This window comes from Chionomys nivalis, chromosome 7 (genome assembly GCF_950005125.1).
Source record: "Chionomys nivalis chromosome 7, mChiNiv1.1, whole genome shotgun sequence".
NCBI classification, from domain to species: Eukaryota; Metazoa; Chordata; class Mammalia; order Rodentia; family Cricetidae; genus Chionomys; species Chionomys nivalis.
This window is the reverse complement of record NC_080092.1, coordinates 87,820,842-87,839,734: the sequence shown is the minus strand read 5'-3', so window position 1 is coordinate 87,839,734 and position 18,893 is coordinate 87,820,842. Positions and strand designations below refer to the sequence as shown.

The window sequence follows — 18,893 nt, the reverse complement described above, 5'->3', positions numbered from 1 at the left end:
GAGTCCACAGGATCAAGAAACAAGTGATCTTGTCGTAGAAGGGATCTGTGACAAAGACAACATCTAGAACCCCTCAGTTGTCCTCAAGGTCACATTTTCTGTCCAGATGAATCACCTTCACGTGAAGAGGGGCCTGGCTCTGGGAGGACACCCAGATGACCACAGCCCCACACTTCATCATCCTCTGCTCTGCCTTGAGCCCTCTCTTTTCTTGCGAAGCTTGAAGGGAGAGGTGAATTGAGATGCCACCAAGGCAAGGCGAAGCATGTTAAGTGACTAACTCAGTCCTTGGCATATATTTGTCCTGGTTGCATTTCTGTTTCTGTGATTAATTATTTTTTTTAAATATTTATTTATTATGTATACAATATTCTGTCTGTGTATATGCCTGCAGGCCAGAAGAGGGCACCAGACCCCATTACAGATGGTTGTGAGCCACCATGTGGTTGCTGGGAATTGAACTCAAAACCTTTGGAAGAGCAGGCGATGCTCTTAACCTCTGAGCCATCTCTCCAGCCCCTCTGATTAATTATAAAAGAAAGAAAGAAAAAAAACCTGACTAAAAGTGACTTAAAAGGAGAAGGGTTGGTAGTGGAGAAGTCACAGTGGCACAAAGCTTGAAGCAGCTCGTCTTATCATATCCACAGTCGGGAGCAGAGAGCCACAAATGTGTGCAGATGTACTCGCTTTTTCCTTTCTCATACAATGCTGCACCTGCTGCCCAGGGAATGACACCTCCCACAGTGGGTTGGCTCTTCAAGACAATCTTCCACAGACACCCTGCAGGCCAACCCGACCTAGACACAAGTCCTCAGATGAGACTCTTCCCATGTGATTCCAGATGGTGTCAAGCTGACAATTAAAAGCTCATGAGTCTGGAGAAATGGCTCAGCAGATAAAATCTACTGCTCCTCCAGAGGATCCACATTTCATTCCTAGCACACACAGTGAAAAGTAACAAAAGATCATTCTTTAAACAAGTAGAACAAGGAGCTCTCATCGTAGCGTTTGAGCCGGTTGTCCTTCCGCTTTGATTCTGCTCCTCAACTGCGGGAGGGAGCGGTGCTGAGCCTGCTGCTCAAGGCAAGCATGCGCCTTGGCAGGTGGCTGCCATGAGGGGCACTCTGGAAGTTTGTTTGTTTGTTTGCCTGGTGCTTTTCAGTCAGCAGCCTGAGTTGGGGAGAGAGAGGCAGAAGTGTGATTCTGATGACAGCCCCACTTCCTAGACTCTCAAAACCCTCTGCAGGCTCATCAAGATGCTTCAGAAACTAAAACCATTTGCGCTGCACAGTTACCAAAAATGTGTTCGTTCTTCTCTTGTGGTTTAACCTCATTCCAAATGCTGTGTGTCTGATTCAGCGTCTATAAGAAACCTTAGAACTTAAATTTGCTGTTCTGCCAAGTTTGGACAGTCTGTTCCTTCAAGTCCCAGGATGGAGCCGACCTTAGTTCACTTTCTTATGCTGTAGCGGAATACCACCGACCAGCTAATCTATAAACAAGAGAAGTTTATTTACTCGCAGTTCTAGAGGCCAGGAAGTCCCCATAATGCTGACATCCGGCGAAGGATTTGTGCTGCTTTACGCGTGGTAGATGACGAGTGAGCCATGTAAGGCCTACGACCCTCTGTTTCCTTTGTTCACAGGTTTTGGGGGAGCTGGGGGGGGCGGTTTGGTTTTGGGGTTTGTTTGGTTTTGGTTTTGTTTGTTCATTTGTTTCTTGAGACAGGGTTTCTCTGTGTTAACAGCCCTAGCTGTCCTGGATCTAGCTCTTGTAGACCAGGCTGGCCTCAAACTCACAGAGATCCACCTGCCTCTGCCTCCCAAGTGCTGGGATTAAAGGTGTGCTCTGCCACTGCCCGGCGTATGTTCACATTTTTAAAACATTTTATTGATAGTCCATCTGGGCGAGGTATAGCAATATAAGCCGCAAAGCTTGTCTGTTTTGCTTCCTTAGGGGAGTCAGTGCCTGTGTTTGTTTGTCTTGTTGCTCTGACAAAACACCCAACAGAAGCAGCTTAAGGAAGAAAAAGTTATTAGGGCTCCCGAGTTTGAGGGTGCAGTAAGTATATCATGGCAGGGAAGACACGACCGCTGGGGTATGAAGGAGCTGGTCCCGCTGCACCCACGGTCAGCAAGTGGGGGATAGGGGAGCAGCGCTCCAGTCAGTTTCTCCTTCTGCAGCACAGGACACCCTCCTCCAGGAAGGGGACTGCCCACATCCACCGTGAGTCCTGCCACCTTGGTTAACTTAACCTAGAAATGCCCTCAGACTTGCTTCCATGTTGGCTCTAAATCCCATCAAGTTGACAGTCCAATTTGACCAACCCAGTGCTTTCCAGTTTCAGCCTACCTGATGGCAACCTGCTGGCTCTGTGGAATCAGGATGACCCTCTATAGTGGTCGATCACAGCGTAACGTATCTGTGCTTGTTCCCCTTGGTTGCTTTCACATTGGGAAGAGCTTTAGATTAACCCTCACCTCAGTTTGCTTCTCCCAGTCCACAGCTCTGTAGGGTCGGCAGGGGTACACACACACACACACACACACACACACATAGTGAGACCTGACCCACCGATTGCCTCCCCTCCTTCAGACTTCAAGTCCAACTGTTCAGCTCCTGTGTCAAAAATATCCAGGGAAGAATAGATGTGTCTCTTCGTCCTTATGATTAAGGGTCTCTGAGAAAGACATACAGTCACTAGCACACAAACACGGGCCTTCAAATATTCACAGATCTCTCACTAACATGCTGCACCTAGCCTCTGAGGGTCAGAAGCTAACCTTTGAGAAAAATAGACGCTTGTGTAACAGCTGTACTGTTTAATCCGAACATCTGAAAAATAGATGCTGCCCCCATTTTATAAAAGCACCGAGGCTCAGAGAACTCTAAATAATTTGCTGGAAGTTTCTAGAAGCCTGGATTCAAACCTTAATGTGCAGTTGGAGAGATGGCTCAATGCTTAAGAGTGCTTGCTACTCTTGAAGAGAACCCAGGTTCAGTTCCCAGCACCCAGGCCTAGTGACACCCGTCCGCTTCAGTTCTAAGGGGACCTGACTTCTGACTCTGTGTAGACACTGCATGGCATGGCACACATACATACACAAAGACATACACACATTACAAAATTGTGCAACCCTCTAGGGCTGAAGAGATGACTCAGCAGTTAAGAGCACTTGCCGCCGCTCTTAGGTTATCTGGATTCGATTCTGAGTCCCCACATTGGGTGGTTCACAAACACTTGTAACTGTAGTTTCAGGGGATCCGTGCCCTCTTCTGGATTGTAAGGTTACTGCACTCACATACGCAAGCCCACACACAGACACACATACATGTACATAATTTAAAAAACAATAACAAACAACAAAAATATTTTTAAAATAGAGCAATAGAGAAAGACACTTGACATCTACCTCTGGCCTCCATGCATACCTGCATACACACATGCCCATACACACCTACACGCACACCTGCATACACACATACCCATACACACCTACACGCACACCTGCATACACACATGCCCATACACACCTACACGCACACCTGCATACACACATGCCCATACACACCTACATGCACACCTGCATATACACACGCCCATGCATGCCTGCATACATACATGCCCATATACACCTGCATGCAGACATGCATACACACATGCCCACACACACCTGCATGCACACGTCCCCATGCATACCTGCATATCTATGTACACCTGCATGCACACCTGCATACACACATCCCAAAGAATGCCTTTGAGTCTCTGATTAGATTTGATTAAATAGATTTGAGGTATCTAAGGGTCAGATTGTATATACTCAGGATTATAGGTCAGGGTTACTGATGGTTCTTTATAGCCTGTATCTGAAGACCACTGCTAAAGTCAGAGTGGATGAAGACAATCTCAAAGGTGACCCAGATTCAAAGGTTGTGCCAAAACCCATTTGGTTCCTACCTGGCTTCTAAATGGAGGGGCTTGGCCCAGGGGTGTTAGGATGCTGTTTGCTAGATTCCTGTCTCACACAGTGTAAGAGGGGTTCTTTCTAGTGTGTCCTTGAATAATCTTGTTGGCTGTAATTAGCAGTCCTCTTGATGTGTGTCAAAAGCAACTGGGTTGCTCAGGAGACACCATTTATTGTACTAGACCTGGGAACCAGGCCCAGTGCTGGGAACAAGAGGAATTATGGTCTTTCAGTCTTCAGGCAGCTGCTAATCACTAAGTGTCAGATACTTGCCAGGCCTGTGAGGAGATTGCCTCTCACCACTGTCCAGATCATCTTCTCTAACCCTTCCTACAAGAAGAGGGAGTCCTGAGTCATTACCCATACACAGCTGGCCTGGTCTCACAACCACACAACAGGGGTCTTCTCAGATAACAGACTACAGACATTGGGAGCAGCCTCAGACTATTGGCTGATCCAGGAATATGAAGATACGAAGTCTCCTCCTCTGCCATACTGCGGTCATAGAAAACTGGGGGGGGGGGGGGGGGGGGGCAGGTGAGGTGGCTTCATGGATAAAGGAGCTTGCAGCCAACGCAGATGACCTGAGTTCAATCCCTGGGACCGACATGGTGAAAGGAGAGCACCGGCTGCCTCCCCCATTGTGATTTGCTGTTCCCACGGCACCAGGCCCAAAGCAAAAGGACCAAGTGACCATGAACTGAAACTCTAGAAGTCCTGAGTTGGGGGAAAAGGAAAACAACACTTCTTGTAAGTTGTTTAGCTCAGGCCTTTTGTCATGGTAATGAAAAAGCCAAGGTGTCACTGACTTGGGCTCTCTCTTAATCACCAGGTCTTACTGTTATAAGATTTTGCAGATCTGGCTCTCCGATGCTCCCGTTTTCCAGAGATCAGTGGATGGGCCTTTCGGTCATGTTGCTGTTTTGATTGCCAGTCCACCTTGTATTGAGGCTCCAACTCAGTTCACCCCATTAACACTAATTAAAGCGTGAGGGAAGGGGTTCCTATTGGATCATAAGGACAGCCAAGGCTCAGGAAATTCCAACAACTGTAGGAGCACCATCCTAGGAACCACAGACAGGGACCACATCTTTTTCTTATTATGTCCCAAGGATTAAGTAAAATTGTGTTTGAGGTGCTTGGCACCAGCTCTGATACAAACCTTGAATGCGCAAGTCACGTGGTGCTTTTCCTTCCTTCCACCCTGGACTCTCTTCTGAACCCCTCCCCAGTGGCCTTTAGGTTTTATTTTTTTCGTAGTCTTTTCCCAGGCCCCTAGAAGGCATCACTAGTGGTCTTTGTGGACAGTTAAATTCTCCTGTGGTATTTATCCAGAATTTCCATTCTCACCCTCTTTCTTCTCAGCATGATGAGTTCTGAATGTCTCTAGCCCTAAATTTTAACTGGGACAGGTGTGGAACACATGCTGAGGCAGCCCCGCCACGAGAACGCGCGTCCTCTGGCTTTCTACGTGCCAGACAGAACTTCAGAGCAAACTTCCTCTGATGGAGTCACTTTGCTGGGGAACAGCATAAATCGCGGCTCGTGGTACACTCTGGTGCCGAGCGCAAAGGCTAAGAATAGCGCTCTGTGCGTTAGCTGGTAACAAGGCAAGGATTGACCCCGCTAGCCAAGCTTTCCAGCCAGGCTCTTTCATTTCTTCTTGGTAAATTGTCGCGTCACGGCTGACCTTTTTAGTTAAGTCATCACTTAGCTCTCAGTGTGCTCTGAAAGCTCCTGGGTTTGATTTGTTTAAAGGTTTCATTGCACTGTAGATCACAAATACCAAGATTCACCCATGCTGAGGGTACTGTTTTAGTCATAGATCCGAGCCAGCGAGATGGCTCAGTAGGTAAACCTGCTGGCTACCAAGCCTGATGATCTGAGTGAGCTCTGGGACCCAGACTGATGAAAGATAGAGCTAATTCCTGCAAACTGTCCTCTGCTGTCCACATTTGCACCATGGTACATGTGTGTACACACACAGGTATACAGACAATGGATGGATGGATGGATGGATGGATGGATGTAGATAAAATATAATTTAAAAGTTTATTAAGAGATATGTGTAACTGTCACTACAATCAAATTTTAAGCATTCTTATCACTCTAATAGGGAATGTTTATATGTTAACTGTTACCCCTATATTCTGATCCCCACCTCTGCCCCCACCCTGGAAACCGACTGATCCATATTCTGTCTCCATAGAGTTCCCTGACCTGGACATTACACATGAATGGGATACTTAGCATACCCTCCTGTGGGGCAAGGCTCTTTAAAAGTGTTTGTGTACCTCTTGTAGGACTGAGGTTCAAGAAACTCTATACTAAATTTTGGGAATAAATTTCTTCCCATTGAAATGGCCATTCATCGGAAGAAAGTGATCCCAGTATTCTGAAGGCTGAGGCAGGAGGATTACAGGTTACAGACCCAGTGTAGTCTACACTGCAAGACCCTGCCTCAAAAAGTCAACTATAGACAGCATTGGACTGTGTTAGCTACTTGGCTCATTGCTCTGACAAAAACCCTTGCCAAGAGCAACTTAAAGAAGGAAGGATTTGTTCTGGCTCAAAGTCCATGGGGTCGGTCCATCATGGAAGGGAAGGCCCGGTGGCGGGAACAGGAAGCAGCTGGTGTTCACAGCTGGAAAGGAGGGAGATGGATGCTGGGACCCCGCTTGCTGTCTCCTTTTTCTGAAGTCAGGTAGTTAGAGTCCTTCACACTTCAGTGAACCCACTCTAGCACATTTTTTACACACATACTCAGAGATTTACCTCTGTGGTGATTCTAGAACCTGTCAAGTTGTCACTCTTAACCATCACCTTGGAGTGACCTTGGGGGAAAATTCCAGCATGTAGGGGAAAAAAAATCTAATACAGGATTTGTGTCCTGTCCGTTCCTCTCTGCTTTGGGGCTGAGTATTATTACATAATATAGCAATTCCTAGCTGGGATTCCCATTCAGCCTTTTTATATTTAACACTTATCAAAAACGTATTTCAATTAGCAGGGCAAGCCCCTGCTGGCTTTTGTCCTTTGTGGTTCTGACTGGGAGTGTAATTAATCACAGACTTTATATCTCAGTTTATGTGGCTGATAGTATTGCTGCCAAGATGCAAGCTCTCCTGCAGCTGGGCCTAGATCTCCTGTGGGCTTCTCTTTGCACATTCCAGATGTGTGTTTGATTGTAAGCCATGCAAGGGACCAGTTTTCCTGAGCTACCCAAATGCCGAATCCCTCTGTGTCACCTCTGTCTTCTCTTGTCCCCGTGTGAAGTGGCAATGCCTCCAGGTACTGCTGACATCACAGAGGGAAAACCTTCTCCAGATGTGCCAAAGGGAAGGGGTGGCCAGCCAAGTCCTAGGGAAATAGCCCTGGCACCAGGTTAGCTCTCTCTATTGAGATGTGCGTTAACAGCAAGGGTTCACTGTACCACCTGACTGGCCTGGAGAATCCAGCGACATCCCGAGCCAGAGACTTCACCATGGATGAATGGAGAAGTCCCTGGCCAGAAGAGCACATAGGTTCACACATCCTAAGGCACCCAGTTGCTGGGCTAGAGTCTTGCTTGCTGAGAGTTTCCATGTCACCCAGCAGATCTGGTTGTAGACAGAGTAGTGTTTGTGAGGGTCCATGACCAAGTGAGGGAGTGGTTAGATGAGACCTCAGAAATCTGACGACTAGCCTTGTAAAAAACAAACAAAAACAAAACTCTCTAATCCAGTTCGAACGTGAAATGTTGTCCGCAGGCTCATGGGATTGAGCACCTGGCTCTCAGCTGGTGGCAGTTTTGTGGAGAGGCTGTGAAAACTTGCAGATATGGAGGCCTCGCCTGCCTGAGTAGATTGCTCGCGGGTGGACCTTGGAGTTATATCCGCTTCTGGTTCTGGCCGACTTTTGCTGCCGCTTGGTTGGCCAGTCTGGAAAGCGACTCCCACAGCCATGCCTCCCCATCATGATGAACCAAGATGCTCTGAAACTATGAGCCAATATAAGCCTTCCCTTCCATAAGCGCTTCTAGGAGATGTTGTGTCACGTGACAAGGCCACACTTCTCTGACCCTCGGCATGGGCTTAACAGGGTCTATCTGAAAAGTTCCTAAAGCCGGGAGGCTGAGATAGGTAGATCTCTGTGAGTCCCAGGACAGCCTGGTCTACATAGTGAGTTCCAGGATAGCTGGAATTACATAAAAAAGACCCTGTCTCAATGAATAAATAAATAATCTATCAAAGTCTTGCCTGCGATGCTTCTGTATGTGAACTGAGTCCTGAGAGCTGTAACATGTTAGGGTTATTAGGGTGGGCCCCGTCCCATATGACTGATGTCCTCTATATGAGGACACAGAAGGAAGACGATGTGGGCACGCACAAGAACATCACCTGTGATTCCTTCAGAGGTATGCCAAGCAATGCCAAAGATGGTCAGCCAACCCCTAAGCGCTGAGGAAGAAGAAAACTGCAGAAGGACTCCTTGGTCTTAGATGTCTCCTTCACACTGCGGACAATCTCTGTCATCTCAGCCCTCAGTCTGTGATCCTTCATTCTAGCAGTGCCAGGACACAAAGCACCCAAGTGCCCCATTCGGGAGCAGAGCAGAGGGAATCCAGGAAGGACACACAGCAGGGATCTAGGGATGACTGTCAAACCCAGAGGACCTACCTTGTTCTCTGCTTTTCCTAAGAGAAAGTGGAAGATACATTGTGTCTGGGCACTGAAAGCTATCACTTGACTTTGGCATAGGACTGACCTGGCCGTATGTCTCACCAATAAGAACTTGTGACCCAGTAACAATTGTCAACCCTTCTCTTGAGGCCAGGTGTGGTGACATAACCTATCCCAGCACTCAGGAAGCAGAGACAGGCAGATCTCTGTGAGGTCCAGCCTGGTCTACATAGAGATGGCCAAGGCTTCATAGTGAGACCCTATCTAAAACAAAACAAAAATACACCCTTGAAGTATAGACCAGGAGAGGTACCAGCTTCCAGAAAACAGGAATGCTCAGCCAACCTGTCACTCCCCAGAGGAAGCTTCCATCCTCTTCAGTGGTCACATTCGTGTTTGAGCTCATTTCCTGCAGCCCTTGGCCAGAGTTGAGTGAACTCGATGGTAGTCTATCTCTGGCTGTTCGGGCTCCATGTCTGGGTCATTTTCTGTGTTCCGTGCTGAAAACGGCAATTCACGAGCTAAGCCTCGAATGACACCACAGGAGAGTTAGAAACTCCCCTCCACCATGTGCGTCTCTTCTCTGCCAGGCTTTCAGACGAAAAATTCTGTCTTTCTGAGGTAAGAGCTGTATCTTTCTCCACCCAGACAGCTGTAACTGTGCATAGGGTGGCTTTGAAATTGTCATCGTTTCCTTCTTGATTCTGGAGGCTGGAAAATTAAGGCTCCAGCAGAATTATCCTGGGGAGACGAAAACAAACGTCTCCTCACCCCAGATGGAGCACCCCGTGACAGACCAAAGGAGATCCGCCCAAGTCTCTTAGTTGGCTGGGGTTACTTGGGGAATGTGGGTGAGGAGTTACTTAGAGGGTGACTCAAAGGCAGCTTGCGTCACCCAAAAACCCATCCCAACATGGGATGGGGGCTGGTGCTCTCTCTCTCTCTCATTTGGTTTGGTTTTTTTTTTTTTTTTTTTTTTTTGGTTTTTTGAGACAGGGTTTCTCTGTGGTTTTTGGAGCCTGTCCTGGAACTAGCTCTTGTAGACCAGGCTGGTCTCGAACTCACAGAGATCCGCCTGCCTCTGCCTCCCAAGTGCTGGGATTAAAGGCGTGCGCCACCACTGCCCGGCTTTGGTTTGGTTTTTTGAGACAGGGTTTTTCAGTGTAGCCTTGGCTGTCCTAGAACTCGCTCTGTAGACCAGGCTGTCCCCAAACTCACAGAGATCTGCCTGCCTCTGCCTCTCGAGTGCTGGGATTAAAGGCATGTACCACGACCACCCAGCCAGTGTTGGCTTTTATTTGGAGCTCTCTGCACAATTTACAGTCAGCAGAAAAGGCGCCTCTCTGCGGCAACCGTTTCTGGTTACAGAATCTTGTAACTTTCTGAACTCCCTGAGCCCTGTAAATTCCTTCAATTTCCTGAGTTCTTTGTGTTGCCTAGATTCCCTTCTCCAAGAGGAAATGGCTATACAGGGGGTGCCAAGAGAGATCCAGTCCCTGGTTCCTAAATGGTGCCTTCTTGTTGCCATAGCAGAATGGACCCGGGAGCACTCCAGAGTCTCTAGCCTGCTTCTTCCCCTGGTTAAGTCTCATCCAAGAAGGGGGTGGGGAGCAGAGGAGTGCATGGAGGGCTGAGGCGAGGGCTGAGTGCCTGGGCCCAGGGGTGAGGGACAATATTGGATAGGTTACTGATCATTTCTGAGTTTCAGGTCCCTCGTCTGCTTGTATCTGGTAGCAGTGGCTGTACCATGGGAGGTTCTGGAGAGCTGAGTGCCCAGACCCTGCCCAAGTCCAGTCAGAGTCAAGCTCTGGGACCTTGACCTTGCGTGGCCTGCACCTCTTCCCTGGAGGTTTCTGTCATGTTCTTGAGATCCTGAGGAGGTTCTGGGTGTTCTAGCTTCTGGTTCCTGCAGGAGGTCATGGGTTGTAACTGGGCAACTCCAGTCTTTGCCTCTGTCCCCAAGTGGCTGTCTCTTTCAAGGACACTTGTCATTGGATCCAGGGCCCATCCATTTAGGCCAGGGTGATCTCATCTAAAGCTTAATTACATCTGCAAAGACCTTGGTTTCCAATCACAGCGGGCCCATAGTTTCCAGGGATGAAGGCACTTAACATATCCTTTGGGGGACTCCAGCAGTCAGGAGACTGAGGCAGGAGGATTGCCACAAGTTCAAGGCCAGCCTAGGCTACTACAGAGTCTCAAAAAAAAATCAATCAAAAACAAAAAAAACCAGCTTCTTGGTCACACTACAGTGAAGCATTAGACACTTTTATAAAGGCTAACAACCCAGTACATGGGAGACAGATGCAGGCGGATCTCAGTGAGTTTGGGGACAACCTGGTCTACAGAACAAGTTCTAGGACAGCAAGGACTATACAGAGAAACCCTGTCTTGAAAAAAAAATGGCTTATGTAGCTGCACACACACACACACACACACACACACACATACGTGTACACACACAAGCACCCTTTTCTTGGCTCATTGCTGTCCAGACACATTCAGCTGACATTCACACCTGATCCAGAGTTTGGATTAGTTGTGTTTTGTAAGCCCTGCTCCTGTATCTCCCTCCAGCAGTTAGAATGTGAATCTCTAATTATAGCCCATGTTTGAGACTTACTAGATGAAATTATCGGCTGTAGATATGACACCAGTCTTGGAGTGGGGTGGGGGACATACTGTTCCCATACAAAGCCCAATTGTTAATTGCTTCTTCGACATTGAGCTGTGGAAAAACAAAACACCCTTTTGGTGTTTAATTTTAAAAGTAAAATGTGGCAGAGAGAACAGTGGGTTGTCGGGAAGGACCTGTGATCTGCAGGTGAAATATCTGATGATTCTCAAGTCTCGGTGGCTTTATCTCGGAAATTGAGGACATGGGACCAAATTTTCACTGTCCACTTAAAAATTCTATTCTGGGGTTGATGAAGGCAAAGGCACCTGCTGCCCATCCTAACGCCCTGAGTGTGATCTCCAGAACTACATGGGGAGGGGAAGAACTGATTCCCATCTCGTCCTCTGACTTCCACGTATGAACCATTGTGTGCATGTGTGTGCACACATTAAAGAAAATTTAAATGTAAACTCCTATAGCTTTTACAAACTTCCTGTCTGACTCTGGTAAACATAAACTCCTTGTTCATATCTAGACTACTTTGCTTCACAGTAGCCTGCTATAATTTTATTTACTTATTTCTTTATTGGTTTTGTTGAGACATGATTTGTTTGTGTAGCTTTGGCTGTCCTGGAGCTCGCTCTGTAGACCAGGCTAGCCTCTTAACTCTCAGAGATCTGACTACCTCTGCCTCCCAGAGTGCTGGGATTAAAGAAAGGCGTGCATCACTACCGCCCAGCAATATAACTTGAAATTTTTGTGGTGCCATCAAGAACCATACTTTGAGACTGGAGAAATGGTTCAGTGCATAAGGAGTTTGCCATACAAGTGTGAAGAGCTGAGTTCAAATCTCCAGATCCCCCAGATACCCAGGGACGGTAGTTCCGATCTGTAATCACAGTGCTCCTATGAGATGGGAGGTGGAGACAGCAGAGACCTTGGGAGCTGGAAGGCCAAGTGTTTGGCTTACACAGCAGAAAACCAAGGAGCCTCTGTTTTCAAAGAAGAGGTGAGGACTCTCTCTCTCTCTCTCTCTCTCTCTCTCTCTCTCTCTCACACACACACACACACCTTGGTTGACACATCTCTGTGGTTTTAGCTATGTGAACAATACTTTTCTAGTCTCCTGAACTGAATTTTTTTTCTGAGACAGGGTTTCTCTGTGTAGGCTTGGCTGTCCTGGAACTCACTCTGTAGACCAGGCTGGTCTCAAATTCATAGAGATCCGCCTGCCTCTGCCTCCAGAGTGCTGGGTCTTGCAGGAAGGTGCTGCATTTCTCAAATGCTTTGAATTCCCCCTTTCATGTCACCGTGTCTTATTTAATTCTGGAAGATTGTTGGTCTCTCTGGAATGCACATTCGTGGCGTGCCGAAGTGGTGGCTATGAGACCCTCCATGCTCCTGGGGTTCACATTGTTGTGGAGGTGACCAAACTGATACATGGTTTACCAGAACCCCTGGGCTACGCACGAGTGGGTCCTGAAGCAGCAGAGACAGACAGAACAAGGGGCCTGCTGGGGAGAAGGAAGCTTCAGGAGAAGTTGCTAATATCTGGAACTTGAGCTGGCCCAATGGCTCAGTGGTTGAGAACTCTTGCTTGCTCCTGCAGAAAACCCAGGTGATGTGCTCCACCATCTGAGCCACATCCCAGCCTAGTGTTGTAGCTTTGTCTTAAGCTGATGGTGCCACAGACAGACTCTCAGGAGAGGAACTGAAGGGAAAGGATCAAGGCTCAGCCTGGTCAACATGAAACACTACTCTGACCCCAGAAGGAATCGGAGATTGTTTGCTCTGGGCCGAATCTGAGTGGCCATGGCTGGGAACATAGATTCAGATTATGCCAAAATATGTCTTCCATGGGGCTGGAGAGATGGATCAGTGGTTAAGCACTGACAGCTTTTCCAGAGGACCCAGATTCAATTCCCAGCACCCACATGGCAGCTCAAAATTGTCCAAGGGATCTGACTCCCTCGCAAAATGCCAATGCACATAAAATAAAGATAATTTTTAGAATTAAAAAAAAAAAGTCTTCCACCATGTAATGGATGCCATTACAGGAACAGTTTATAATCTCAGAAATTTGTAATTTAAGGTGTTTTCCAAATACGTTGGCAGAAACATCAGGTAGCCGGGCGGTGGTGGTGCACGCCTTTAATCCCAGCACTTGGGAGGCAGAGGCAGGCGAATCTCTGTGAGTTCGAGACCAGCCTGGTCTACAAGAGCTAGTTCCAGGACAGGCTCCAAAACCACAGAGAAACCAAAAAAAAAAAAAAAAAAAAGAACCATCAGGTAGGCGAGGACAGTGATGGGGAAATCTCTGCTGTAGGTCTCAGATGCTGTCCGCAGACATCCTTAGCTTTGGGGTTGAAGGAGACTGGTGGTGAGCTTAAAATACATTCCGAAGGCTTTGGCAATAGCAAAGGGATATCAGGTTAGATGCCGAAGCGTGTGATGATATCTACCAAGGACACTGAAAATAGCCCCAAGGTCATTGTGGTTCTCGATTCACACCATTCTCACACCCTGTAACCGTAACGTCTTCATCAGTAAGTGAGCCCTGTGGAATCTTCAGGTCACAGCTCCGACTCTAAAGGCCGAGTGTGGGAATTGACCCCAGAGGCGGTCTGTGCTTCCTGGGGATGCGTGGGTGTGTGATGGGGTCCAAGAGCAGCCTGAGAACCCTCATCGGAGGCGTCCCTAAGTGGCCTTGCAGAGTCTCAACTACACCTGAGTTGTCTGCCATCTGAGTTACAAAGGCTGGGCTGCCATCATCCCAGCTCCTGGGTTCTTGTCTTCCCCTCTCTTCCTCTGTGTGTGTTCATACATGGGGTGCACAAGTGCTCGTGCACAGAGGTCAAAGGAGAATCTTGTGTAGATGATCTGTAAGCATTCCGATATCCCCCTGCCTCCGTTTCCCCTCACAGCTGGACTTGCAGCTTTTTATGAGAGTTCTGGAATGTTTTACTGGCTGAACTATCTGTTTCCCCACCCCCTCCACTTGTCTTTACTCCCAGGTCTCGCTGGGGAGGAGAAGCCATCATTTCTTGCTCCATCCTGCAGCCTGTACCATGTGGGCAGTTCCTTGCCAGTCTAGAGTCCTACACCTGACTCACAGGGTCCTGATCCCAGTAGAAGTGGTCAGACCCAAGACCGTATGGCGAGCCCCACGCCTGCAGTTTCTTCCTTATGTTCTTGGAAATTATATATTTTTAAACGTAGCTGGGTGATGGTGTCCATACACCCTTTAATCCCAACACTTGAGAGACATAGGACCTCAGCTCTCTGAGTTTGAGGTCAGCCTGGTCTACAGAGAGAGTTCCAAAACAGGATAGACAGGGCTATACAGAGAAACCCTATCTGAAAAAAACAAAACATAATTGTTTTGCAGGTATTTTTGTACTTTATTAGTCTCTGTATTCCTTTGGAAATATCTCTGAATATATCATATATATATCATCCTCCAGCAATGTCACAAAGTAGCTAGTCTCTACTTGGGAACAAATATTAAATAGTTCATTTAAGCCGGGCGGTAGTGGTGCACACCTTTGATCCCAGCACTTGGGAGGTAGAGGTAGGCAGATCTCTGTGAGTTTGAGGCCAGTCTGGTCTACAGAGCGAGTTCCTGGAAAGCCAGAACTATTACAGTGAGAAATCCTGTTTCCAAAAACTAACTAAATAAATAAATAAATAAAACTTTATCATAGGGGTTCACACCTGTTATTCTGTCCCTTAGGGGGTGGAGGAGACAGGAGAATCAGGAACTCAAATCCAGCCTTAATGGCGTAGTGAATCTGAGGCCAGTCTAGGGGCTTCGTGAGACCCTATCTCAAACAACAAACACACAAAGAAAAGAAACAGTTTTGGTTTTTTCTTCCCCCTCTCCTGGACAGGTCTCTCCCTCTGTAGCCTTGGCTGGCCTGCAATGTGATGTAGCAGGCTGGCCTCAAACTCACAGAACTCCAGCTGCCTCTGCCTCCAGAGTACTGGTATTAAAGGCATGCTCCACCATGCCCAGCTTAAACATGATTTTTCTTTTAAAGAAAAAAATCGCAGTTTCATAAGTCTAATTTTTAGTAACTGTATTTGGCACTTGCATGTTTATATTTAGTGTCTGTAAATAACTAAACCAATTGTGTTGTATTCTCCCATTTCTAAAATTGGAGTACATATAATTCACCTTTTTTGTTTCAGTGTTGGTGATCAAACTCAGGACCTCACATGTGTGAAGAAAGTGCCCTATCATTGAGGGACACCCCCAGCCCTCGATGTCTTAATTAGTTTATAATTCGATGGCTTTTGTATGACCACAAGGCTCTGTAGCTACCACCGCCAATCCCAGCATGTTTTCCTTTACTTTGTTTCTTTAAGTCTGCGTGTGTGTGTGTGTGTGTGTGTGTGTGTGTGTGTGTGTGTGTGTGTGAACATGGAGGTCAGGGGGTAGTTTTCAGGAGGCCATTATCTCTCCTCCCTGCGAGTCAGGGTCTCTCCTCCACTGCACAGCGTAGCCCAGGTTACTGGTTTTGAAGTTGCCAGCGCTCTGCCTTGTCTCCACCTCCCTCCTATCTCCCCGTAGATAGCTGGGATTGCCAGTGCTCACCACCACATCTGGCTTTTCATGTGGGTTCCAGGAATGGAACTGGGGTCCTCAGGCTGGCTTGGCAAATGTTGCCCTGCTGGGACGTCCTAGCCTCTCCAGTGTGCTTTCTTCCCTTCCCAGACACCAGTGTCCTCTGTTAGAGATCCCCACACTCTTCCCTCATTCTGGTTCCTAGTCACCATTGAACTACTTTCTATCTGTGTAGATTTTGGCCATTCTGGACTTTTCATAAAGATAGTTTGGTTTTTTTTTTTGAGACCAAGTTCAGGTAGCCCAGGCTGGCCTCAGACTCGGAATGTAACTGAGATGATCTTGAACTTCTGATGCTCCCGCCTCCACCTGCCAAGAGCTGGGATTGCAGGACGGGGCTGTGTCGCAGCTCTAACGTTGTAATAGACCAGTAATCCGGTGCATCTTTTCTAGGATCCTAAACACTTCAAGTCTGAGAAGACAGGCCGGGGGCAGCTGAGAGAAGGCTGGCGGGATAGCCATCAACCCATCATGTGCTCCTACAAGCTGGTGACCGTCAAGTTCGAGGTGTGGGGCCTTCAGACCCGAGTGGAGCAATTTGTGCACAAGGTGAGTGATCAGCACAGTCCCTGGGATTCGGACAAGGTCACTGCATTGTTGCCGAGATGAACTGGTAAGCAGGTACCTGTACCTAGACAATGCTTTTTAGGTGAAAACGTATTTTCTTTGTGGGTTTAATGTCCTCCTGCTGCTCAGTGTAGCAGTTTTGTGTGTCCCCTCTCACTCTGTGACCGCCTAATCTGTTGGATGAGTATATTTGGGAAGTGGGGCTCACAGAATGTTCTGCTTGCTCTGGCAATCAGGCTAATCTACCTCTAGGTGGGGGCACTTGGCAAGAGCCCAGAAGGCTTATCTCTAGGCACAGCTGCCAGGGATAATTGTCCCTGGAAAGAACTTGCATACGTAGGCACCAAAAGTAGAAGAGGCCCTCGGAGGCGGAACAAGAGCTCCGAATGGGCCCATTAGGAGGCACACCTCAGCGCTCTGCTCGCTTCTTTGTTCCCTTCCTAAAGAATGATGAACAAGCTCGGAGCACAGATTTTTAACCGTGTGCTCACTTTGGAAAACGGGTTAGCTTTGGTGCAGGGGCTGACTTGATGATGACACCAGTTTTCCCAAGATCTCAAATACAACTCTTCTCCACGCGGTTCTAAAATAATGGAACGCGAGCTGCCAAGCAGTGCCCTCTGTGACTGCTTTCGTTTGCATATTTGATAAATAATGAGGCTGGTGAAATGGCTCGGTGATAAGGCACTTGTGGCCAAGCCTGACAGCCTGAGTTCAATCCCCAGGACCTGCACAATAGAAGGAGAGAACCTATGCCCACAGGTTATCCTCTGACCTCAGCACATGCACTGAGGCTTGCGTGAGTGTGTGTACACACAGCAATGAATATGTGTTATTCATTTTTAAACAGTTGGGCAGTGGTGGCACACGCCTTTAATCTCAGCACTCAGGAGGCCAAGGCGGGTGTATTTCTGATTTCGAGACCAGTCTGATCTACAGAGCAAGTTCCAGGACAGTCGGGGATAGACAGAAAAACTCTTTCTTGAAAAAAACCAAATAAGTAAATAACGTAAAGATAAAATATATTTTTAAAACAAATACATAAGTAATTCCCAGCATCACAGAGGCTGGGATGTGGCCCTGTTGACAGATATTTGCCTGGTGTGCATGCAGCCCCATGTTGTTGGGAGAAGAGGGCTGCTTGTTCTTTTCGGACACCCTGATAGCTTAGCCCTGGAATAACCACACAGAACCTGTATTAATTAAAACACTGCTTGGCCATTAGCTCTAACTTCTTATTGGCTAACTCTTTTTTTTTTTTTTTTTTTTTTTTTTTTTGGTTTTTCGAGACAGGGTTTCTCTGTAGCTTTGGTGCCCATCCCGGAACTAGCTCTTGTAGACCAGGCTGGCCTCGAACTCCCAGAGATCCGCCTGCCTCTGCCTCCCGAGTGCTGGGATTAAAGGCGTGCGCCACCACCGCCCGGCTTTGGCTAACTCTTACATATCAGTTTAATCCATCTCTATTAATCTGTGTATCTCCATGTGGCTTTGGTTTACTAACAAGATTCTAACCGGCGTCCATCTCAGGCTTCCCTGACTCTGCCCTTCTTTCTCCCAGCATTCAGTTCTGTTTTCTCCTCCTACCTAAGTTCTACCCTATCAACTAGGCCAAAGCAGTTTCTTTATTCATTAACCTATGAAAACAACACACAAACAGAAGGGCCTCCTACACCACTTTTCCTTTTCTGTTTAAACGAAAAGGAAGGCTTTAACTTTAACATAGTAAAATTACATATAACAAAACAGGTATCAAATAAGAATTACAGTTATAATACTTATATTTATCTTTTATCATAACTAAGGAGAACTATAACTATAACTATAAATTCTTCAACTCCATCAAAGACTCCAGAAGGATATAATATTACCTAAGTAAACAGAAAGTTCATTGTAAGCAACTTTCAAAACTCTAGAAATGACAGAGACATTTTGCTGCCTGGACAGTTGCCCAAAGTTCTTCTGTACCATCTTTGGCCTTTAGGCCCATAGTATCCAGCAGATGTTTCCATGAAGCAGAAAATTTCAAAGACAGTTTCACCTATATTGGCAGTTTTTAGTTACTTTCTTCTGTGTCCTGCAGAATGTCTTACAGACTCTTTCCTGAAGCAGGAACACCGAAGGACCATCTCACCTTTAGGCAAGTTCAGCAGTCATCTCTCTGTGGGTCCTGCATGTCTAGTAAAGCAGTCCAGGCAAGAGCAGTTTCTTGCCCAAATGGATAACCAACTCCATAAGGAGCCTCTTTGATGCCCATCTTCCTCTTGAAGTAGCTTGGCGCTGCCAGGAGCAAATATGTCTCACTATCATGAAAAGTCCTAAATTTTTAAAACATTTTAAATGCCATATTCTGTAGTCTTTGAAAGACTATCTATCTATCTATCTGAAATATATCTATGCACATCTAGAAAATCTAACTAATATGACTACAAACTTGACTATTATAGATGATTATCTAT

At 47.0% G+C, this 18,893-nt stretch overlaps 1 protein-coding gene across 1 annotated transcript in view; it reads left to right on the top strand.

Annotated features, from left to right (window-relative positions):
• The window catches only part of Pitpnc1 (phosphatidylinositol transfer protein cytoplasmic 1), a 271,371-nt gene that overhangs the window by 223,412 nt on the left and 29,066 nt on the right, over positions 1–18,893 (top strand). The window contains exon 7 of the mRNA XM_057773822.1: positions 16,264–16,419. Coding sequence (XP_057629805.1) covers positions 16,264–16,419 — 156 coding nt within the window. The remainder of the gene's footprint in view (positions 1–16,263; positions 16,420–18,893) is intronic.